The sequence below is a fragment of the Sebastes umbrosus genome, chromosome 12, assembly GCF_015220745.1.
Source record: "Sebastes umbrosus isolate fSebUmb1 chromosome 12, fSebUmb1.pri, whole genome shotgun sequence".
In the NCBI taxonomy this organism is placed as follows: Eukaryota; Metazoa; Chordata; class Actinopteri; order Perciformes; family Sebastidae; genus Sebastes; species Sebastes umbrosus.
The window spans coordinates 28,741,967-28,766,978 of record NC_051280.1 but is presented as its reverse complement, the minus strand read 5'-3'; the positions used below and the strand labels follow the sequence as shown (position 1 = coordinate 28,766,978).

The 25,012-nt window shown below is 41.0% G+C and overlaps 1 protein-coding gene across 8 annotated transcripts in view; it reads right to left on the bottom strand.

The window, feature by feature from the left end:
* Positions 1–25,012, bottom strand: part of ctnnd2b (catenin (cadherin-associated protein), delta 2b) — a 180,712-nt gene that overhangs the window by 53,112 nt on the left and 102,588 nt on the right. For 5 of the 8 annotated variants that reach the window (XM_037787547.1, XM_037787553.1, XM_037787548.1 and 2 more), the window contains 7 exons: positions 24,822–24,973; positions 24,365–24,538; positions 22,845–22,990; positions 20,688–20,938; positions 19,038–19,172; positions 15,489–15,732; positions 11,877–11,933 (listed from right to left, as the gene is read on the bottom strand). In XM_037787547.1, the coding sequence (XP_037643475.1) occupies positions 11,877–11,933; positions 15,489–15,732; positions 19,038–19,172; positions 20,688–20,938; positions 22,845–22,990; positions 24,365–24,538; positions 24,822–24,973 (1,159 nt within the window). The remainder of the gene's footprint in view (positions 1–11,876; positions 11,934–15,488; positions 15,733–19,037; positions 19,173–20,687; positions 20,939–22,844; positions 22,991–24,364; positions 24,539–24,821; positions 24,974–25,012) is intronic. The other 3 variants (XM_037787550.1, XM_037787554.1, XM_037787551.1) reach the window with 1 other exon arrangement.

The window sequence follows — 25,012 nt, the reverse complement described above, 5'->3', positions numbered from 1 at the left end:
GTAGCGGGATCAGTTTTAAAGCTAGAGTGAAGATACTGGTATCATATAAAACTAAAAAACCTAAAGAATCCATTGATACCAACCATGTTATACTAGCTTGTCATGAAGGAGGCTAACTAACGCTCCAAACTCACGCTAAATTTTGGTGAGGAAAAACTGTCATGTTCATTTTCAAAGGGGTCCCTTGACCGCTGACCTCCAGATATCTGAGTGAAAATGTGTTCTATGGGTACCCACGAGTCTCCCCTTTACAGACATGTCCACTTTATGATAATCACATGCAGTTTGGGGGCAAGTCTTAGTCAAGTCAGCACACTGACACACTGACAGCTGTTGTTGCCTGTTGGGCTTGACTTTGACATGTTATGATTTGAGCATATTGTTTTATGCTAAATGCAGTGCCTGTGAGGGTTTCTGGACAATATCTGTCATTGTTTTGTGTTGTTAATTGATTTCCAATAATAAATATATACATACATTTAAATAAAGCAAGCATATTTGCCCACTCCCATGTTGATAAGAGTATTAAATACTTGTCAAATCTCCCTTTAAGGTACATTTTGAACGGATAAAAAATGTGTGATTAAATAAATAAATAAATATTTGAATCGATTGACAGCCCCTAATTTTTTCTGACAGCTGTGAGAAGTTTTGTGCTGCATATAGAAGCCCTGTTTGCTCTGCTCGTATGTAGCGTCCATTTCTCTTTGATGTATCTTATTCTTGATGCAGCAACAGCCCCGCGTCCCCATGGAGATGATCTCAGTTCAGTCTAATCTAACATAAACACATGCACGCACAACAGATACAAACACACATGAACACAACTGAGTGCCCTAGGACAACTCAATATGCAGCTTAGAGCACACACGCGCACACACACACACGCGCACACACACACACACACACACACACACTCATATAGTAGTCAAACACACACACACATTCATTGACTTGCATACACACCCAGCCATCAAAGGCAGTGCAGAAGAGCCAGGATTAGAAAGCTTTTGTCTCTGAGTTTCATAATGGGCCAATGGGATAAACCCAGTGTTTGAAAAATGGGGAAACTGAAGAGAGAATTATTTCAAAGGTTATTTTCTCTCTCTCTTTGAAATCCTCCCTCTCTTTAACAATTTTCTTCTACAATTTTTTTTTACTCTCTTATCTCAGTGTCTCTCTCTGTCTCTTGCTCCACACATGCACTGTCACAACATTAACATACATAATGCTGTTGTGCACGTACAGTAGCATTGTGCCACGATAAATATGATCAGAGATGACATAACCTTGCTTAGGTCACCCTGTGGGTTAATTGGCCGATAAGACATCTAACGTTACGGCTGAGCGAGCTGTCAGATGTGTGTGTATGTGTTTTTTTTAATATATATTATAATTAGAAAGTGGGACACCAGCGATAACAACGCCTGTAGACATGATGCTTCTTTAATAACTAGTAAACCAGATGACTTCACTTATCAGATAGATTCTACTGCTTATGTAATGAACTGAAAGGGTTAAACTGATCAACCGGGTCAAAAAACAAGTGTTAAGTATTAAGTTATAAAAAGACTAGAGGAGAAGTGCAACAGGAGATGTCACCACTTAAGTGTTTATACTGTACTTGAATACATTTGCTTCTTCATACTTGCTTGGGAGGTTGCGCTCCTGTTGCGCCTGACGTTACTAAGCAACCAAAACCTGCACGCTGCAATGACGATAATGAAGTTGCGGTAAATTAGCAATAAAAGCCTCACTGACTAAACTAAACAAAGTCAAAACAAAGATAAATGGATTTCCAGCACCGTAAAACCCCCACAATAACTCTACTGCTCGATTTCTTTGTGACAGTTTGGCTGACCTTTCAACCGGATGTTGTGACGTTCTCGGACAGACAGGGTGAAGTCAGTAAAATAGTCTGTGGGGCAGTTGTAAAGCTCTAAAATGATTAACTTCTCCTCCATATATTTACTGCAGACTGATATTTAAAGAAGAAAAAAAAAGATATCTGCCAGCTATGATTAGTTGTTCCTCGTCACATGACATGCGGTACACGCTGCAGCGTTCCAAAAGTTAAATTCAGCCGCCCTGAAATGAACACAGCTGTTGCGCCCTAAAAAATAGGCACTTGGGAACGCTTGCACGTCGCAACGGCGTTGCTCCCGCATTTGAGCGCACCTGCCGTGCGCCTACATTGACAACAATGGATTTGAGGGCGCAAAAAACGCGGCATATGTTAGGTACTAAATGCAAGATTGAGAGCATTTCTATTGTCTCTGCACGGCTCTCAACATGGCGACGGCTGATCCGGCGGCTCGTAGCCAACGGTGCTAACAGTGCTGACAGAGCTAACAGTCTTAGCAGTGTTGAGGGGGAACCGAAAGGTGGGTGCTACGCTTACGCAACGGCGCCGTCAGTTGGGACGGTGTTATCAGCTGTAATCGCCGTATGAGAGCAGTGCAGAGCGGCGATCGTGAGCTAGCCAGCGGGTCACGCGCGGCCGGGCTGGCTATGTCAACAAAGCACGGAGAAGCTCCGATAAGAACACACACAGAGGGAGAGTGACTTCATTCTCTGCTCAGGTAGACATTACTCCTTATATCTTTACATAGACGATACTTGTTTGATGCTATATTAATGCTCTGGATCTCATATAGAGCACCTTTGAGTAAATGATCTGAATGCTTCTTCCACACCTTGATTTTATACAGAAAATAATACACAATAGTGAAATAAAAAGACAAAAAGCTTGAAGCAAGGAGTGATAAAATATTTAGTAAAACCATCAGACTAAATCTGATACACTAGTGTTTTTCCCTCTGAACAAAGCTTGCCTTCTATCAGTGTTTGTTCTGCTGAATCTCGGCAAACATATTGACTTTAAAAACAAATAATGTTTGCCAAGTAAATCTATGGTTGTAAAGTCAGCAGTCAGCCGAGGCCTTTATAGAGGCGAGGGCAATGACAAAGGAATAGTCTCTTGGAAAAAACAACAATATAACACAGTGTTCACTTTTCTAAATGTGTGATACTTGCCTTGACATTGTAAAGTAAAGAAATAAAATCTTTTGATGAATGAAATACAGTACAGTGGAAGTTCAGTCTGAGCTTCATAAGTAAGGGTGAACAATGGAGCTGGAGTTCAACTAGCTGAGTTACGCACCACGTCATGGTGCAGTAAAAACACTGAATAATCACGGATATCCGCTCAACTCATACACTATGTAATCGTTATACTGTAGCTCTAGCCACAAGAATACACATTCAACAGCTGACAGGAAGCTTTCATGCGAGTCCATCAACACTGATGTTCTCCTAAACTGTTTCTCCATCCTCTTTCTTGAAAGGCACATTTACTGAAATGGTGAAATGAGGTTGCAAAAGTGCTTCTCAGCTCCATTACTCATCAAAACATCACACAGTGACGTTAACGGCACATCGCTGGCCAAAGAATAAACACCACTTGAAGGCCAAAGTGGCACTTTTGGCAGCTCTCTACAATAATTGTTATAAAAAACGCTTTCGCTCTTTTTCGCTCTTTTCGTCCCTTCTTCTATCTCTCTGTCTTTTCCTAGAAAATTTCTGTCTCACATTAGCCTTTTGCTCCAAGTGTGAGGTCAAAGTGGGGGCACACACATGTAACTACAGACACACATAGACACAGATACACACAAGTGACACTTTCTGCATAATAGAGTGGACAGTTAAAGGGATAGTTCTGATTTTTGAAGTGGGGTTGTATGAGGTATTTATCCATAATCAGTGTGTTACCAAGAATAGATGACGGTCGGCACGCTCCCAGTTTGGAAAAACAGACAGGAGTACCGGCACGGGAGCAAAGCAATGTACTACTGTGGATGGGGGCCGGCAGTAAAACATATTTTAGTGCAGTATCAGTTTAAGTGAGCGCTATTTTCCCTGCTTTACCTTGCCGTCAGACAGTCCTTTCCGACGGGGAACTGAAGCTGTTATATCCATCCATACTCTCTGCAAAGCCACCAGACTCCTTGGACAAAAACAGTAATTTTACCTCGCCGAACATGGGAGTTGCTGGACTACCGGCTTTGAAGAAAGCAGAGAGAATTTTGGACAAAGTATGTATCTTTTAGCGTCAAAATGCTATTTTCCCAAGTTCTTCAGAAACCTTTTTCCCACGTGACCTGACGTAGGTTTCTGCATGATGACACACTGCTACATCTACAGTATACATATATACATCCTTATAGTTAGTGTATTAACGTTACATACAGTAACTTAGATAGCGGTCGGCATGTTCCCAGTTTGGAGAAGCAGACAGGAACACCGGCACGGAAGCAAAGCAATGTACTGCTGTAGACGGCATGTTAGTTTGGATCCGAAAGTCACACAATAACACAAGCTAACTAACAGATCGATGCAGCGGTAGACCAGCAACATGTTCTGCGATGTAAAATGACTGTTTTTGTGTATAGAGTCTGGTCTGGCAGCTTTGAAGACATTGATATAACGGCTAAAATGTTTTAAATATAGCGTACACTTAAAAAGATATGGATTTTTTTAGGTGGCTAAAATAAGTTTTGCTGCTGCCCCCGTCTACAGCAGAACATTACTTTGCTACCATGCTGGTACTGCTGTCTGCTTCTCCAAACTGGGGGCATGCCGACCGCCATCTACTGTAGGTAATACACTGACTATGAATAAGTACCTCATATAACCCCACTTCAAAACACTGAAACTATCCCTTTAACACTTGAATCAATGAAGGAAGAGTCAAATTGTTGCCAGCCTGCAGGCGCAGAATATTTAACACACCCACAAACACTCACAAAAAAACATACAAGTATGCTTCAGAACACCAGAAAAGGATAAAAAACACCACTATGCGCAAACATTTTCAGATGACAGGAGCCGTGAATAGGTCGGAAATAAACACAAGCATGCAAAAAAGAAAACACACACACACACACACACACACACACACACGCACACACACACACACACACACACACACATTGGCAGAACCAGAATAGCCTAGAATAGTTGGGGCCCTGGAGAGAAAGTGGCACATCACAGCAGATCAAACTCAACCCGGGGCCTCGGGCTGTGATGCTTCACGGGCACGCACCCATAGAAAAAAAAAAATGTATACATTAAACATTTTATGCACAACTCCAACATTGCCGAGATAGACTGAACATATAGTTGACATGTTGCGTTGCTGTCGTGGGATAAAACAGAGCTACGTTCTGAAGCTGATTAACACAGAATTTACCTTGAGTCGCAGCGAAACTGAATTAAATGAAGAGACTGTCTGTCTTCTCTCCTGTGTGCGTTCTGCCCCAGAAAGCTGTACTATAATGGTTCATTCATTCACTAACTCTAGCCTGGAGCTGTACTACTTTTCACTTAGCATCTCTCTCTCTCTCTCTCTCTCTCTCTCTCTCTCTCTCTCTCTCTCTTTCGCTGTGTGTTTCTCTTGTTCCAGAGAGGAGGGAACACAGGAGGATACGACGCTCCCAGTCCCAAACGCTGTGTGACAACATCACAGCAGGATGAGCAAATACTACTGAGCCATCTGTGAACTTCGGGCTTAAGTGTTCACTCGGGCAATGTTTTCACTGTTTTAGTATCGGAGTTAAGAAAACAATATGCAACGTATTTGGATGCTTCTGTGTGTGTGTATTAGTGATTTTCATGCCCTTTGAGTGAATTAACACCAGGAGAGCCAAGATCTTTACTATTTTCTCCAAATCCCTCGCCAAGGAGCGTCTGTATCCTTTCGTTCGCGCTGATGAGCCATTAACGCCTCATCAGTCTCAATCTCTTTAGTGCATTGTGACGACTCAGGCTGTGCTGCTGTGTTTCCATAGCGCAGTGGTTCTCAAAGGCCTCGTTCAGACCTGGTATTAACATGCGTCATCAGTGATCGGATCACTAGTGGACAGCTCTAAGTCCAAGTGTGAACGCACTCAAGACGCATTGAGGACGCATTGAGATCGGATCTTTCAGACCACATTCAGAGATGGTCTGGGCCACATATGGCCACATTCTTTTAGTAGCGTGTACGTGAATGTGTCCTGGGCCACTTTGAAGGACTGCCTACTCAACTGACGTCCCGCTGGGATCTGCGGGGTCTCTGTCGGTACAACTGCATGCTGTTGTGCAGCATAAAAGGGCTACAACTGCATATCATTGTGCAACCCTGTGTTGTACAACGACAATAAATTAACCATGAACCCTTGAACCTTGATTTAAAAAAGCAACAGCCAGCCTGTATAACTCTTACTTTAGTGTGGCTAGTTTTTCTGCTACATAGTACAGTAAGTCTTTTGTAATCTTTGCAGGCCTACTGTGATGTTGGGCTAGTCTAAATAATGAATATTAAAGCTAGGGTGTTATATTTGGTCAAATTCTCATTACATCCCGACCAGATTACGTTAGCCGGTATCATGTGTTGTCCGGCAGATTAAATGATCAACAGCCAAAATATCCGTTGGGAAATATGCCAAATAAATTGATTAATTAATTAATTAATACCATATTAAATAGACTAATATTGTAATATATGTTGCCAAGAAGACAACTTAAATATTATTACATTATACGAAAGATTAAATGCCTCTGCTCCGTTGTGCTTCTAATCTAATATCTCTTCTCAGCTGACTATGAAAATGAGAAATCAAACGAAGTGGCTCGGACCAAGCCGCTATAATAATGATATAAATAATGATTTCATCTGTGTTTCTTCAATACATTTTGACTTTCGGACTTCACACTGAGACGAGGAGCGTGGCGCCACGGTCGCTGTGAATGAAAATGTAATGATAGGATGGGCGTCCTGTCTAAATACATCCCTGTCTAGCTACCTGCCTGCCCGCCTTTCTGTCTACCTTCCTGTCTACCTGCACGCACTCTGCCCGCGCACTCATTGTTCGTCACCGGAGTCTTCCACAAGCTGCTAGTTCGACAGCTGTGAGTACTAACAATAGCTGTGTTCGTTGCTTACGTTCATAATGATCATTTCGGGGGAGTGGCTTTGGAGGGAGGCGTGAAACCACAGATTGTCAGTGTTGCCGACTTGGCGACTTTCTCACTAGATTTAGGGACTTTTGGAGCTAATGCTTCTACTTCCATTGGAAAAGAGTTGGCAACACTGGGCTGGGTTTTCGGTTGGATAATCTTTAAAATCTAGCGTACTCTTGCTAGTTTCTCCGATGTTACGTACCCTAGCTTTAACATATTTTGAAGCTTCAAAGGTCAGTCTTTGTAAAAACATCATATCTGCTAAAAATATGATAAGATCCCTTTTTTTAAATATTGTTTACCTTGTTTTATGAAACAAAGCTGAATAAGGCAGATCACATGACCTCACAAAATTCTTGAAACAAGTTTTAATTAACTATCTCACCCCAGTTGCAGATATTTTCAATTCAAGGCACTTGTAGCAAATTGCAGATTGACTTTTCCCCCCCATCTTTTCTTATAAATAAGCCAGCTTGTTGTTTAACTGCAACCTTGTCCCTTTACCCTTTTGTCCTGCAGATGGCTCCAATCTTAAATCAGAATTAAAAAGGGAAAATACTGTCAAGGAGAAAAGGAGCATTTGAAAAGGAGAGAAAAGAAATGAATAATTTCACGTGTGAGAAAGATATTTACTGACATATTTCCTCTCACAAAAACGTGCATATATGCATGTGTGTGTGTGTGTGTGTGCATGTGTCTCTGAAATCCCCCAAGAGAGTCTAATGTTTTCATTTGGCGACTCAGTGGATTGGGACAAAGTACTGACAAACTGTCACTCTACTCTTTGTTCCCAACCAGCCAGGTGGGCTATCTCGCATCACCACTTGTCTAGGTGTGCAAGTGTGTGTGTGTGTGTGTTTCTGAGTGCCATCCTGTCACCCACAGCCAAAACATTTACACCACAATACGAGATGCAGGCAAACCAACAATTAAACCCGGTAAATAAACTATCTATGAATTATGTATTCAGAAAGCGGGGCGAAGCTGCAGGCAGATGATGATCACTGCTATATCGGGCTGAAAGGATTTCCTGTGAGTCAGGGGTTTTTGGGGAATAGAGCGATTTGAAACCAGAGAGCGAACTATGCGATTTGTGTCGGGTATATCTGTGTGTGTGTGTGTGTGTGTGTGTTGCCACCACTGAGGACTGTCAGTGGGGGGAAATGGAGATGCGTCTGATGACTCATTCCCCGATAGACAGACGGAAATACAGACAGACACAGGTAGGGTAAGCCTGCAGAGTAAACTGACAGGAGAAAGAAGAAAGGGAGGCAGGAATAAAGGAAGTCAAAAATAAATTGACAAGGGTGCTGACTCACCGCATTCACTTTTCAGCGGGACATCTAACAACTGCAGGTGGCTGATTAACAGCAAAGCATTACAGTGTATTTATAGCAAACTGGAATACAATAGAAAAGAAGAGACACCTAGTGTTGTATTGGTTAGTGTCAAAACAACAAACTGATCTGAGACCAGCAGCAACAGACCACCGGGGATCTGTCTACAACACCTTCAGCTGATGGACACAGTAATTAGCACAGTAACTGGTTAAACTCATCAGTCCATGTAATTGATCTTGCAATGATGTCGTAGCATGAGCTCTCTCTGGTTTTATTTATCAGCTCTCCTGTCTGTCTCTCTCTCCAGATCCACAAGTGTCATCTGTAGAGCTGCAACGAATAATCGATTAGTTGTCAACTATTAAATTAATCGCCAACTATTTTGATAATGAATTTATTGGTTTGAGTATTTCTTTAAGTCCAAATCTTTTGATTCCAGTTTCTTAAATGTGAATATTTTCTGATTTCTTTACTCCTCTATGACTGAATATCTTTGAGTTTGAGGATTTGAAGACGTCATCTTGGGTTTTGGGAAACAATGATCAACATTTTTCAATATTTTCTGACATTTTCTGGACCAAACAACTAATCGATTAAAGCTGGAGTAGACAGATTGGAGCAAATGTGAGTAAAAAACATTGCTTTTATAAATTTTATAACATATATAATAATTTATAAATAAATGATCAGAATAGGTATTTACTTTGTCGAAGTAGTTTTTTTTCCCCAAAATAATGTGTTTTTTTCCATAATATGATAACTTCTTGCTAAAAATGATGACTTTATTCTTAAATTTTGTTTTGTTTTTTGTTTTGTTTTTGCTCCTATTTGTTCCTTTTTACACGAGGCTTCTGCTTTATACAGTGCTGGCTTATAGTTGTATACAAAACGGTTTAATTAGGCTATATATACTATCACTATATCACAGCAGAGCATACAGAACTAATACAGAGAATACTGTAGCCTACCTTGTGAAGAAAGTGATGCCATCATGATTACATGCTGTTCAGTAAAGAACAGATGACTGGAGCTGCGACTAACTATTATTTTCATTGTCGATTAATCTGCTGATTATTTTCTTGATTGAAGCGGCTGTAGGCGGAATATCTTTGGCATCATTAAGAAAAAACTCCTTTCAGCATATTGTAATTCAAGTGTTCTGAGAGAAAACTACATTTCTGCTCCTCCTAATGGTTCTGTTTTTCAGCCTTTAAAAAAATCTTCAGAGAGAGAGAGTGTTCCTATTGGCTGTTCGGCTCTGATTGGTTGTTTTCCTCCGGTCTGTGAAATCTTGCAGATGCCATTAGGAGCACCGGAGGACACCAGAGGAACATGATATGTTTCAGATTACCTGTCTCATGCACCACCGTCCGGATATATTGAACGTTTTATAAAAATAACTTTTTTTTTAATCATATTTGCTCCATTTCTACCCACTGCTGCTTTAACTTCGACCCTGTAAATAGTTAATTCTCTCTTTTTCACAGGAACCTTGATTGCACTGTACAAGCACCAGTGAAATACTGCTTTGCATTCATAGATTGGCAGCGAGGGTCAGATAGGTCACTGCTGCCATATGTTGTCAAATGGAAATGTTAGAGAAATGTATTACTCTATTAGATGAACAAGCACTTCACATAAATACGTATAAAACTAAACTACTTTTGAGCCCACCTTGGTACTCGATGTGGGAACGAGGTTAGAGTGAGAAAAGGAATGAATAGAAGGAGAAAGAAAGACTGAGGCAAAGAGAAAATTAGAGAAAGAAAAAGAAAAGTCTGTGCTTGTGTGTGTGTGTGTGTGTGTGTGTGTGTGTGTGTGTGTGTGTGATGGCATGGCTGACTGACTGGCCCACTGAGGCTGGTAGAGATGAACGAAAGGTCAGGAGATGTCAGGCAGAGCTGAGAAACACACACACCACACGGAGTCCATCTCAAACCCCGTGACTGAATATGGATCAGAGATTCTCACTGTGCTTATGAGCATGAAATAAAATGAGGCACTTTTATGATCGGGTCGGATCCTGTCTAGCACAAATGTTTCTTCGCGTTAGCGGGAAGGTTTCCATAAATCATTGGCAGCCTGAAGGAGGAAATGCGGAGTACATAAGAGGCCGTCTCCACAGTAACGTGCCTTGATTTACCAGATTGTGCCGGTGTGTGTGTGGCTTGATAAATCAGCTAAATGATGTATGTTTGAGGCGTTTACAGGATAATTATGCCAGCTGCGTAAGGTGGAAATGACCACACTTCAAGCCCTGTGTACATTTTGAAAACATTCATTTCTGACCTGTTTTCGAGACGAAAACAATTAAAACGAAATAAAAAGCAACCTTTGATAATAAAATCTATGACGAAACATTATTCGTAAATGAAGGACAACAAAACATTCATGTCAAAGACGAACGGAGGAAAGAACTATAATGCAGCTTTATTATTCAACGACTTGCACGCACCCCAGGAGTTCACACATTATAGTTCCTTATTAGTAAAATCGCTGCCTAAATCTCTTGGTCAAAAAATGATTTTGCAGCTTGTACTCTTGCACCACAAAGCAGCATATACTTCAGGAATGTTACGCCTTATATGTCTCTGCCAGTATTTTAAGCTGATGTTATGTCTCTGCTATTATTGTTATCTAATTTGTTTCTCCCAGTATTGTTAGCTATTGTTAATGTTATGTTTCTGCCAGTATTGTTAGTTAACATTATGTGTCCTGTTCTTAGATGATGTAATGGGTTCTTGGATAGAAAATATCGATTAACGCTTTATGGACTAAATGCAACCACACTTCCGCTAAAATTAGACAAGACACAGCAACAAAACAACTGTGACAAACTACAAAAATATAAATATTCTCTTTTGGTGGAGATGAGAATATCAATACCATTAACTCAAAAATCAAAATCTGGTGCCAAAACTAACACTTGGCGAGGTGTATGAATACAACCGCCACAAAGCACGTTCAAAAACCACCAAGACAGACAAACAGACTGACAATGGAGACAAATGAATGTTTGAATAAATCAACAGATAGATAAATGGATGGAGAGATGGGAGGATAGCCAAAGGAGAGAATGAGGAATATTTACACTCAAAAAACAAAAAAACAGAGGCTCTGATAAGCCATATTGCTACAAATTGCAACTAAGCAATCAGTAATGGGTAATTAGTTACTTTACTTTGTCGTTTAATTTAAAACTGATTTGATTTTTTTGATTTTTTTTTTAAGATTGCAACTCCTTTCTTAGTGTTTTCAGGTCACAGAGGATGTTAATTAAATGCAAAGTGCTTTTGAAAGCCAGTACTCTGATCTAATCTCCAATTTAGAATCCATATAATGCTAACATAAAAGTGACCCCTGTTTAATAAACCACTAAATGGGTGACAATACAAATGGGAAATGTCATGTGGCCATTAACATTAACATCTGCATCTGATATTGGTGTATAGAGAAGATGGAAAGATTCAGTGAATGAGACAAAGGTAAGATAGATAGACAGAATGTATGTGTATAAATAAATAGTTGGATTACTTTGTCATTCTTTGCTCGGCTTGATTTTGATTCCACACAAGGAATTCGGGGTCGTACCTATCGAGGGGGGACAGGCAGAGAGAAACAAGAAAGAGGTATTTGTTGGCTGTCTGGCAACAAATTATTCAATAACCGTCATAATAGTGCTGATTAGTAAATAGAAAATCAATACGTAGCCGCTAAGACTCGTCTTTCTCTCTCAACATTTGGTTATCAGGCAATGGTGGAGAAGGTGAGCAGGGTGAATGACATGCACTGAGAGCGGGTGGTGGGGAGATGGTGGATATGTCGGGTAAAGAGAGGGTCTTAGGATGAAACAAACCGGGTACCGCCAATTGTTCTGTGCATATTCATACACCACACTGGATGTTTTGGTCATGGCTGGTGCTGCATTCAGATCTAAATTGCAGAGCCAATTATCAGAGTACATTCAGGCAGCGAGAAGAAAAATCTGATTTGAGTTTAGGTCATTTCAACTTTTACTAATACACCGAGTCATTGGCCTGTTAGTCAACCTAGCTGTAGAATATAGATGACAAATCCTTCTTGTGTAATTTATTTTAAATTCTTTGTGTGATTGAAAATGACTAGCTTTATCTCAGAAAAGCAGGAGTTGTACCAGTGAAGCTAAATGGTGAGTAAATGACAAGCTAAGCCGCTAAGCCTGTTACATGTAGGTTAAATTTAAACAACATACAAACTATCTAAATATATATATTTTTAGTGACTAGTTTTTCTCGCATTAACTGAGGTGGTGGCAGATGATGAATAAATGGTTGCTCACCTGAAATTGTTTTAATGAAAAACTGAAGTTCATCTTTCATACTCAGTAAATCGGTTTTAGAAATCAGATGATTTTTTTTATCATTAAAAGTTCAGTTTTCCTAATATGCTGCTAGTTTCCGATACGTCACACATTAATAGATTACACATAGATTATGCCTGAGGCATGTATGTATAATCTAATGTGAATGATTGTGGTGTTAGCACTTAAGAGCTACGTTGACCAATTGGCCAATATCCGAAAAACTGTCTGTGTTTGTTTAAAGTATAAGGCTGGTGATAGTCTATATTCTTCCTGTGGTCAGCAAATCCCAAGAAAAGACCAAAACCAACAATGAGTTGTTCTTAATGAAAAGCATTTCCTGTAGATTTCCTCTGTAATCAAAGCCTGATCTATAGGTCTGTATTGTATTCCTCTGTGCCATAGACCTCTATTGGCTCTGTAGTTTATCTCAATCCCACATACACCGTCCTGCTGCTGTAAATACCAACTAGAGCACCAAATATAGATTGATACGCAGCTGAAAATAGTCCCCATCAGTGACCAGCTGTTTCTCAAAATTTCTGAGCCTTAAAAAAAAGAATCAAACTACATATCCAAACTATCAATCTGTCAAAGCTGGCAATCGAATAAAATATTTAATCGCATGATTGTCCATACTTAGTCGCGATTAATTGCAAATTGCAATTTTTTTATCTGTTCAAAATGTACCTTAAAGGGAGATTTGTCAAGTATTTAATAATCTTATCAACATGGGAGTGGGCAAATATGACTGCTTTATGCAAATGTATGTATATATTTATTATTGAAAATCAATTAAAAACACAAAAAAATGACAAATATTGTCCAGAAACCCTCACAGGTACTGCATTTAGAGTAAAAAATATGCTCAAATCATAACATGGCAAACTCAAGTCCAACAGACAACAACAGCTGTCAGTGTGTCAGTGTGCTGACTTGACTATGACTTGTCCCAAACTGCATGTGATAATCATAAAGTGGGCATGTCTGTAAACGGGAGACTTGTCAGAGGTCAGAGGGACCCCTTTGAAAATGGCTATAACAGTTTTTCCTCGCCAAAATGTAGCGTAAATTTGGAGCATTATTTAGCCTCCTTCACGACAAGCTATGACATGGTTGGTACCAATGGATTCCTTATGTTTTCTAGTTTCATATGATGACAGTATCTTCACTCTAGCTTTAATACTGAGCCTGCTACACCCTAAAAATCCCAAGTTGTGTTAATGTGTTAAAAAAATGAGTTGCTTTAAAGCGTTATTATCGCGTTAACTTTGACAGCCCTTAACCGGACCAATTTTAAAAAATGTCCTCAGTAGGAACATATAGGCTTGTTGCTGAGGGCCACAGACACGGTAGGGAAGCTGGAAAGTATTGAGAGATGGACTAACACATTGTTGGTTTTGGTCTCTTTACAGGATTTGTTTACTCAAATATGAGATAATATATAATAACACGCTTTTTCAAACAGTTCCTCTTTGAGCTGCAAGAACAGCAGCACTACAGTGAGCTTGCAAACAGTAAAACTTGACAACTACAGGATCAAAATGTTCCTGTATAATTACAATCTTTGGGGACCCTCCCTTTAACGCAATGTGGACAACAAGCCAACTCAAATAGCACCGTCTCATTCACACAGCGCGAGCACTGACTGCATGTTGTGAAGGTAAAGCAGAATGCCATGCATCACGAGTCAGTCCTTTGCATGTAGCAGTGCAGATGTGCGGATGCTGGAAGGAAGCTACAACAACAAATGATGCCGGAGCTCAAGATTGAACAAAACAGACAATGCGAGTGCGATGTGCACGGAGAAATAAACACTTGGACAATGGGTGAAGGAAAGAGCAAATGGCAACAAAAGTCACCTCTCCTTAACGACACAGAGAGAGAGGCGTTCTTGTGCTTCCAAATGTTACCATATAACAAGCAGCTCAGCACAAAGTCACTTCCTCATTAGAAATATTACATTTAAGCAAAAAATAAAATGTCTCCTGCTTACACCTGAGCGGAAATGCCACAAAGAGAGACACTTCAACTTTAATTAGGCTGCTTCTATCTGTGACAGTGTGTCTGTGCAGTCATTAGTGAGAAAGAAGACGCTAAGAAGGAAAAAATCCAAGACACAATTGGAATAGTATTTCAAACTTGATTGTAATAGGACTAAAGAATGATAAAAGCAGCTATTACGCTGGCTCTGTATGGGTCTCTCTCTTACTCTTGTCTTGTCTGTCTCTCCCTCATTCTCACACATCCACTCGCACACAGAGCTCTCTTGGTCTAAAAAGCAGACTTCATGCACTTTCCACATTAACTGTGTCTACCTACTGCACAGAATGTGACTGATTGTCACTGACAGAGAGCCACTCCACTCCTAACAGCGAGAGCAAACTTTTAAATTGGACCAAGAGGTGCGCTGCGCAGGCATTCGTACGGCAGCGTGAACAAGCCCTCGACACCAGGCAAACTAGAGAGGACAGTGGAAGATGTGGCGTGATGTGTGCCTCATACTAAAGCCCAGATTCAACCAGCCTTTTTTAACTGCACCGCACCGTCAAATCCTGACGGCCAATTACCTGTTGAGGTGCTACAACAGTCACTGTTTGGTGTCACCGTGTTACACTTTGAAGACTTTGACACTCTTTTGAGGATTGCAATTAAACACTTATTTATACTTTCTTGCATAATTGTGTTTAATTTGGTGAATCTGGCCCTCAGTAAGTTCAGTGAAAGGGGAAAGGGAGCGGAACAAAGGGCTTCATCAACAAGCCAGAGCTGATTGGACATAAATAGGGTTTTGTTTTTTTCCTCACCTTGGGTCCTTCTGGATACTGTCCACCGACGGAGACCGGCCCAGGGAGGCCTCGGGGGGGAGGGCGGGGCCCGACTTGCTGTAAGGCGACTCGGTGGAAGGGCAGAACTGCAGGGTGCGGTACGGGTTGGCGTAGTCGGCCACCCCGCCTCCTGCGGCGAAGCTCCCTCTCTGAAAGGTTCCCGTGGCGCTCTGGCTTCCTGTTCGCTGCAAGGGGATTGGGTCGACACCAGGGGAGGGCGGGGCTAAAGCAGGAAGAGCAGAGTAGGGACAGAGCAGATAGTTGAGGACCTCTTGGTACAACTGGTTCACCACTGGGTTTGACGTAGCCGAGGAGGAGGCGGCGGCGGAGGGAGTGGGGGGAGAGAGGAGATAGGAACCAAAACACCAACACGAGGACACAACGAGAAAAAAACACCAGCACCAATGGAACAAAAGAAAAAAGCAGAGAGGAAGGAAGCAAAACAAAAAATACAGAAATAAATTATAAAACAACTTACAAGTCAACAGGTGGGGTAACTTCAGGTGAAAAGGTGAACTCACCAAATGATCTTATTTTTCAATAGAAAAATATAATAAAAAAAAACAAATCAGTCAAATAAAACAGACATGCAAATAAATTAATAAGTAAATAAATAAATAAATAATAAACACGTCACACGAAAATATGCACCTGTAAAAAGTCTTTGCCATTAAAAAAATTCTTCAAAAGCACAGCTGGATTTCCTCTACCCAGCCCACAGCTTCTGTTTAGCCTGTTGTTTCCTGTATATAATCCTGGTCAGAAACTCACTCTGGTCAGAGTGAAATCTACAGCTTTGTTGTGATCTTCTGGCTCATAAAACACATCTGAACCAGCAACAGAATTGGACCTGAAAGAATTTTGTTTCTTCCACAGTAACAACATAACTGCAGGGACTCTTGACAAGGCCTGAGGAATTTCACCTGTGATGTGAAGTCGGGTGTAAAGCGTTGTTTTCCAACTGTTCATTATCTTGGAACTGTTTGAATTGACCTTGAAACAGCTACTTTATGTTGCACAGTAAAAAAAAAGAAAAGCAGATCTAAGCCAATGTAAAAAAAGGATTTGACAATCAGAGCGCCGCTGTCGTGACTTACAATCACCGACACGAAGCTGGAGACGATGATTTGACTTATTTTGACGCATAAAAGTGACCTCTCGGTGTGTGCGGGGAGCCAGCACAACCTCAGATCTTTTAATTAATAAGGCTCTTTTTATAGAACAAAACCTTGTAGGAAAGAGATTGAGAGGTTTTATTTCATATTTCTCTCTCTCTCTGTGTATTTCTCTTTACAGCAACATGCATCGTTCGGGCGACCAGACCGGCAGCGCGGCGTTGACAACATTTTAGGACACGGTTGATTTGCTTTGATTTCAAAGCACCCGAGCTAACGCCCATGGGATTAATTGAGATTAATTTCCAGCCTTGAAACTAATTAGTTAACAGACTGTGACTGAGAGACAAATTGCCATTGAGACCCCAATTGGATTTGCCTACCTGATCTGGTAAATAGCGCTACATGATCAGATGGGACGAGGAAATCTCTCATGTACAGCAGCGATGTTAAAAAAAAAAACACCTATCTTGCAAGTGGACCAGACTGAATGTGTTTTTACTGTTGTACCACATAACAGTATGCTGTACGGTATTTCTTTGATCCATCACTTATTCATTGTGTCATGTGATGTCTTCTTTTACTCTCTGATTTTTAAATTTAGAAGGTTCAGCGGGTGATTTACAGCACGCTGCAGCTATTTATAATGTTGAGACTATTTGAAGCACATTTCAGTGTTTACAGTCTATAATCTACTCCAAGTGTTACTACAGGTTCCTGAATATATTATGTTTTGTGATACTGTATCGACTCTTAAAGACTCTGTATCTCTGTATCTATTTTTAATTCATAGTTTACATGCAAAGATTAACTCAGTCAATACTTTATTTCATTTACAAAGAGATGCTCCCTCTCAGTGTGTGTGCCCTCTCAAAGTAGTGCTATGATGTTGGATGTTACAGCGACTGTGATAAATGCAAATACAGATCCCACTGCTCTGATTGAAGTACATTTTTCTATTCAGATACGTTGGTGCGTTCTTTATTCTATGACAGTAAAATTAGATAAAAAAAATGCAATATATCGCCTTTCTTACAGTATCGCAAGACATCACAATATATTGAATCGTAACCCCTGTATCATGATACGTATCGTATCGCCAGATTCTTGCCAATACACAGCCCTAGTTCCTTCTACCTCTTCGGTACCGTTTACTAATACGGTACCTTTATAAAAGGGTTTATAAGTTAAAACTAATGGCTGTATTAATGGTTAATAAGTCATTTACTAATGCTTTATAGATCAGTTATAAGCAATGAAGAATAACTTTTGGGTTGCCAGGTAAAAAAAAAAAATCTTTTGGCTGGTGTTTATCCTCCACCAACTTTACACTTGCTCTGTTTTTATAGCTAGCTCTTAAACGGGTGCTCTGGGGATTTAGGAATGCAATTCCACAAAGTTAGGAGACTTGCAAGAGACGATTAAAAAAAAGTAAAAATTGAATTTCCCAAAAATGCTGAATCCTACATTTCCCATAAAGGGTGCCTTACCAGAAAGCACATCCCATTCCTCTCCTTCCACTCCCCATCCTCCTTTCTCATTTCTTCCATCTCCCCTTACATATTGTCTTTAAAGTGGACCTATTATGCTTTTGTGCTTTTTCCCTTTCCTTTAGTGTGTCATATAGTTTTTGGTGCATGTAAAAGGTCTGCAAAGTTACAAAGTCCACGCCAAAGGGAGTTCCTCTCCCCCACAGAAACACTGCTCCTGAACTGCCTAAAACGCCTTTCTTGAAGTCCTGCCTTTTCTTCCGTAACGTGGTGATGTCACCAAGTAACAAGTAAGGGATAATGTACAGCGAGCACAAGCTTCTCTTTGTACTACATTGGGTGCATACACAGCCGTGTTCACACATACAGTCTGTGTGGTCATAAACTGAACCTGTAGGCAGATGAAAAATGGATGCAGGAACTATAAATTGGACTTCATTTATCACTGTTGGACAGTGCCATATATATTCCATATCAGCGTGATCCTGCTCTTTATTAATACTATGCAATATTACATTGAGTGAAATATTCAAACCCCAGACTGTTTCAGACAGAGGGTGAAAAGAGGTGCTGCAGCACAGGCGGTATGAGAAAAGTAAAGCGTATTTTGAACATTAAAGCATGTAAACATGTTCTAGTAGACACTCAAAATACAAGTATGCACCTGAAAATGAGCATAATAGGTCCCTTTTAACATTTACCGAAATACCTTAGTTGCAAAGCTGTTACCATGGCACTATATCATTTATGAAAAGCTTGTGCACCCCTTACATATGTTTGCTCAGACTATCTCCTCTCTGCTCCCCTTTGCCTTCTGGGATACAGCGATGTAGACTCTGTATTTGTAGGCAGTCCTTTACACCTTAAATAAATAACCCATGTCTTTATTTTCCTCAGCCTCCACATCCCCCATCTGAGCTTACCTTGTCCTCTAAGGTTGGGCTTGGTGTAGACTCTGTCTTCGTAGATGGGGTCGATGTGGTGTTCAGGAGACTGCAGAGGTCGCAGCTCGGAGCCCAGGTGACTGGACAGCTGGCTGCTGTAGGAACCTCTGGAGCCTGGAGAACACAGGGAACGTAGAGGTTAGATATACTGACACATGGATAGATGGATGGATGGATGGATGGATAGCCAAAATTGTCTCTTGAATCACTTCACATGTCGTGACCAGATTAACCTGTTCAGGGGCCAAAAATATTACTGTTGACTCCAAGTTCCCATCAAGTACAGTCCAACACAACCCACTATAGACGAGGGGTGTAATCCAAAGCTACTATCTGTAACTCTTTACAATATGAGACAAAATATCTGTAATATTTGTGATCAAAACCAGGTGATAGCTGTTGTCTGTTTAACATGGGCATAGTTTCACTCAACTACATAAAATATACATTTAAATAGAATTATCGCCTCACGGTTGGACGCCTCAGCCAACCAGTCAAGTTGCAGTTTACATCCATGTCTGTCTAAAATGTCATCACTTCATAATTTTATTCTATTGGACATTTGTGTGGAATTGTCATAATTAGCATATCAATTCTTGAGTTACGGTCAAAAATGTGTATTTTGAGGTCACAGTGACCTTGACTTTTGACCACCAAATTCTAATCAGTTCATTCTTCGACGTTTGTGCCAAATTTGAAATAAATTCCCTCCAGGCGTTCCTGAGATATCGCATTCACGATAATGGGACAACCTGAAAACGTATTAACATAATGCCTCCGGCCACGGCGGAGAGGCAAAAGATCACTAATCAACCTTTTGAAAAGCCAAAAACAAACTTTGGCACAACTGTTTTTATAAGGGTCCTCAGTAGAGACAATGAATCTGATTCATTAATTGTTCAGAAATTCATGAGTACATTTGCAATCTAATAAATTTTAGATAAAACCTCAAGCCAATTTAATCAAATATTTGGTAATATGTTTTTCTTTTGAATTCTTGTGCTCATCCTGGTGAATACCAATTAGACATAAAAGGAAAGGGCCATATAAGGCCCTGAAGAAAACCCATCATAATGTCACAGACCAAAGTCTATTAAAACAAAACATTAATTATAATCAACTAAAACTTCTCCCGTGTGTCAAGCATGTAGGAGAACTCCGGTGGCTGACGTGAAAACGTGAATGACCCTCTCTAGAGCCAGTGTTTGGTTTGTCCATTCTGGGCTACTGTAGAACCATGGCGACCGGCTCCGTGAAGAGGATGTTTGTCGTTGTAGTAATCGTAGTAATTTTAAGCCAAACCATGATGTTTTTTTTACTTAAAGGTTCAGTGTGTAGGATTTAGTGGCATCTAGTGGTGAGGTTACTGACTGCAACCGACTGAGTAACCAATAGATCTCCCTAAATGCTACACACTGTTCCTTTAAATAGAAATTTCAATTTCAGGAATTTGAAAAAAAAAATCTAGAAATTACATAATTAAGTAACTAATATAATGTTATTATATGGCAAAACCATCTACATATATTTCAAATAAATTTAAAGTGAACAATTCCCAAAAACTGTATATATGACACAATGCATTTCACACATCCACACATAAAGAAGTAATAATGAAGTTGTCTTGACCTCTACCTGCCAGGCTACCAGGCCTTTGCAGGGTTGCGTTGGCGTACAGCTCGTGGGAGATCTTGTAGCCGTCTGCTCCGATGTGGTGCAGCATGCGCTTGGTGGGCGACAGGGTGGCGTAGCTGCCCACCACCGAGCTGAGCTGGTGGATGGGCGACGAGCTGTGGTTTCCCCCCGGGGAGGCTGTCATGGGGAGGGGGGAGGAGGAGCCGGCGGCACCCGATGCTACCATGTTGATGGGCGATGATGTGCTGCAGGAGGAGGATGACATGGAACGGTCTGGTTGGTGTTTTGGTCACATTATAAGTTTTATGTCCACAATAAACATTACCCCAGAATGAGATGACGGAAAACTACGTTCTGTTAAAAACTAAAATCATGAAGAAACCAAAGACTGTTTTTTATGGCTGCATCACTTCATCAAATAGATGTATTATATACACATTACCCCCGAATTCAGCCCGACACACGGTGCTTTGCATCTTTGGAAAATGTTGCGATCTCCACGAGAATTTAAAATAAAGTTCTGTGGGTTTGAACAACATTTGGCTACACAGCATGAGCTTGTAATGACTGGCCCACCAGAAATCTGCTACTTCATGAGGGGTTTAACAAATATTTTCAATTTAAAGATTGTGCTTCAGGAGCTTCATCAAAGATTTATTAGTCGTACAGTAAGTTATGCACTAAACCTCCCATTCAATGCTTAGAACTCTGTAGACCAGTACCTGTAGTGTAGGAGAGTAAAACTTTAGGCAGTTACAGAAAAGACTATCTTTGAAAAATGTCCAAGTCGACACCTAAAAATGTGTGAGCCCAATTCATTCTGTGAGGAACTAGAAAAGTGTATAGGGACAGAAATCTTTACGGAGACTTGTGCTCTAGGTCTTTGCTTTAATCGTTTAACTGTGTTTATACTTTATTCAGTCAAACATTTGCAATACATCTGTTGTAATGCTTGTTGCAGCGTTACTTAAAGGGATAGCTTGGGTGTCTTGAAGTTGTATGAGTTACTTATCCATAGTCAGTGTATTACCTACAGTAGATCGCGGTCGGCACACCCCCAGCTTGGAGAAACAGACAGGAATACCAGTAAAGAAGGAAAGTAATGTACTGCTGTGGACGAGGGCAGCAGCAAAACAAAAAATTTCAGACGCCTAAAAAAAGGCCCACCTAAATAAAATCAATATCAGTTTAAGTGTACGCTATATTTAGAATATTTGCACCACTTTACCTTACCGTCAGACAGCCCTTTACCACAGGGAACTGAAGCCGTTGTATCCATCTATGCACTCTCCAAAGCAACCAGACTCCATTAAAAAAACTGTAATTTTACCTCGTAGAACACGGGAGTTGCTGGTCTACCGTTGCCTTGATCGGTTTGTTTGCTGGTGAATCCGAACTAACCCTTTAAAACACCAAAGTCACATAATAGCACAAACAAACTAACTGATCGAGGCAGCGGTAGACCAGCAACTCCCCATGTTCTGTGAGGTAAAATTACATATTTTTTTACAATGGAGTTTGGTTGTTTTGGCACAAGCATAGATAACGGCTTCATTTCCACCTCAGAAACAGACTGTACAGCTGTCTCACGGCGAGGTAAACCGGCATAAATATTCTAAATATAGCATACACTTAAACTGATATTGATTGTTTTAGGTGGGCTTTTTTTTAGGTGGCTAAAAAACATTTTGCTGCCGGCCCCGTCCACAGCATTACATTGATTTGGTTCCATCCTGGTACTCCTGCCTGCTTCTCCAAACTGCAGGCGTGCTGACTGCCATCTACTGTAGGTAATACACTGACTATGGATAAGTACCTCATACAACCTCACTTCAAAACACTAGAACTATCCCTTTAAATTGTTTTCAGCCCATTTTAATATGGAGGCAGGCTGAGGCAGGATAAAGTAAGATGTAAGTCTTAGCACTAAAGTCTAACATGACTAATACAAGCAGGGTGTTTTTGCTGTGGAACAGACTACATGCTTTAGTGTTTTTCAAAGCCACAAATCTCAGCACCAGGTGAAGTAATTGTTGAGTCACTGGTATTGATCAGCAGTTATATTTCTTTGTGCTTTGGGACCAGTAAAAGTCTTACCTCATGTGCTCCTAACAATGAGCCCTTATTAAATCAGACTGAAGTTGAACCAACCTGTAGGACTTGGCGAGTCGGCTGGGCGACTGCTTGGGCGAGGAGACCCTCTGTAGCGTGGCGTAGCTGGGCATGTCAGAGGAGACTGATCCCAGGCGCTGCAGCTTGGTAGGGGATCCCACCGCCTGCAGAGGGGAGCTCACGCGCTGTAATAGAGGAGTTGTACTTCATTAAAGAGGAATGTCACTCACTTTAAATATTCATCCACTCTTCTTGTTCCTATCATTATTTTCAGAGAGATGAACAACTCCCCCCGGAGCTGGAAAAAGCGGAGAGCAGAGACTCTAATCTGTGATAACATCCCGATGAAGAGGCTCAGAGTTATCCGACCAAACATGAAGGGATGACTCTGAACTTTCAGAACCAAATGAACATGAAATCCGACTGCGAGCAATGGGCCGCCAAATGAAGTTCCAAACATGCATTTTCATTTTGTTCCAGCTGGGGAAACACGTTGAAGAAATATTTGCAAGGTCTTGCGGTTCCAGAGCTAAAGGTACAATTTTAAAACGCTCCATTAATTCAGATGAGCGTGGTCAAGACGCGCTGAGGAGAGGATGCCGAGGATACAGTGGAACAGTGCCGGTAAATCTGTTTAAATTAATTCAAAGACATGATTAACGCGGCGTTCTTAAAATCTCCAAACTCTGAGCCCGGAATTAATCGCAGTGCAGCAGAAGAAGCAATAAAAGAGTAAATCATCACCTAAGAGGCCAGAATTGAATACAGGTTTGGTGCATTGTGGCAGCACTGCTGACCGACCCTACAAGAGAAGCTGTGTACAGATCTCACAAACCCATAATTGCAAGAAAGATGCAGGATAAGCTATTTCTTCAATTGCTAACACGATAGCAGTAATGTCGCTGAGATGAAGAGTCGGTGCAGTTTGGCTGCCACAGCAGGAAACACTGAAGGTGAAAGGGGACAAAACTAAAGAGAGATGTTGCTAAAGTTTTTATGTTTTTAAACTACATTTTAGTCTCGTCTTTTTTCGTCAACGATATTGCATGTTTGATTCTGTCACCGTTAGTGTTTAATGACGTCGGTGATGTCTCGTCATCGTCTCCTCTTATTCATGGAAAAAAAGGTTGTTGACTAACATATTTCATCATAGTTTTAGTTAACAAAATTAACACTGGCCCATAGTCAGGGTCTGAAATTAGCACCCGCCTAATGCCGGTGGGCAGCACAGTCCTGCTTGGCTAAAAAACGGAGCTACAAACGTTAACGGAGGTGCCATTAAGTTATTATTATGAGGCGTTCAAGCTCTGCTCAGTAAAAATGAGTATTGCGCGAAGGTAAATTACATAGTAACAGATCTAAAATGTTATTGCTTCATTTAGCGCAGAGATTTCAGGAGGTGAAAAAAGTTAATTTCAGACCCTGCCCATAGTAACCCTAACATGCCTTAGTTCCACTAGGTTATAGAAGATTCCATCAATAGTTTGCTACTGAGAGAAGTAGAGACAACATCTGCAGGACAACAGCAGCATCACAGTAATCTCTTCAGGGATTTGTACCTGAGCAGGCAAAGTGGCGCAGGAGTAATACATGGGTGGTCCAGAAGGTATAGGTCCGATCTCAGAGGGCATGTGGAAAGCGCTGCCATGGGCCTGCTGGGCATATGAGTCTCTCTGGGACTGGGAGGGAGAGTCGGTTCCCACCAGGTGGGCGGCTGCACGGCTGGATGTCACCTAGAGAGGGCGAGAGTGTGGAGAGAGATAAGACAGAGAGGATGGAAAGAAGGTGCCAGGCATCAAGTGTGGAGAAGGAGAGAAGGATCGATGCAAATGGAGGAAGATGGGGAGAAGGGGAGAGGAAGAGTGGACAAAGAAATGGTGGTGATGAAGATTGAAGCAGAAGACAGAGGCATGCAGAAGAGGAGAAAGAGAGAGGAAGGATATAGAAGCAGATGGGTGGAGAAAGATGGAAATGAAAATTTAAAAAGCAGAAAAAAGAAAAGGTGTTTGTGCGTACCTGGTTGTAGCTGTGAACAGCTCCTCCAACCTGCCCGCTGCGGCCCATGATCGATTCCCCAAGTGCCAGCCCTTGGTTACTATGGTAACCAGCTGCTGCATAGGCATCCTGGTGGTTGAGCTGCAAAGCGCTTTGGGACAGAAGTCCTTGTCCTGATGGGGAAAAGACAAAAGAGGGGAAGCATTAAGAAA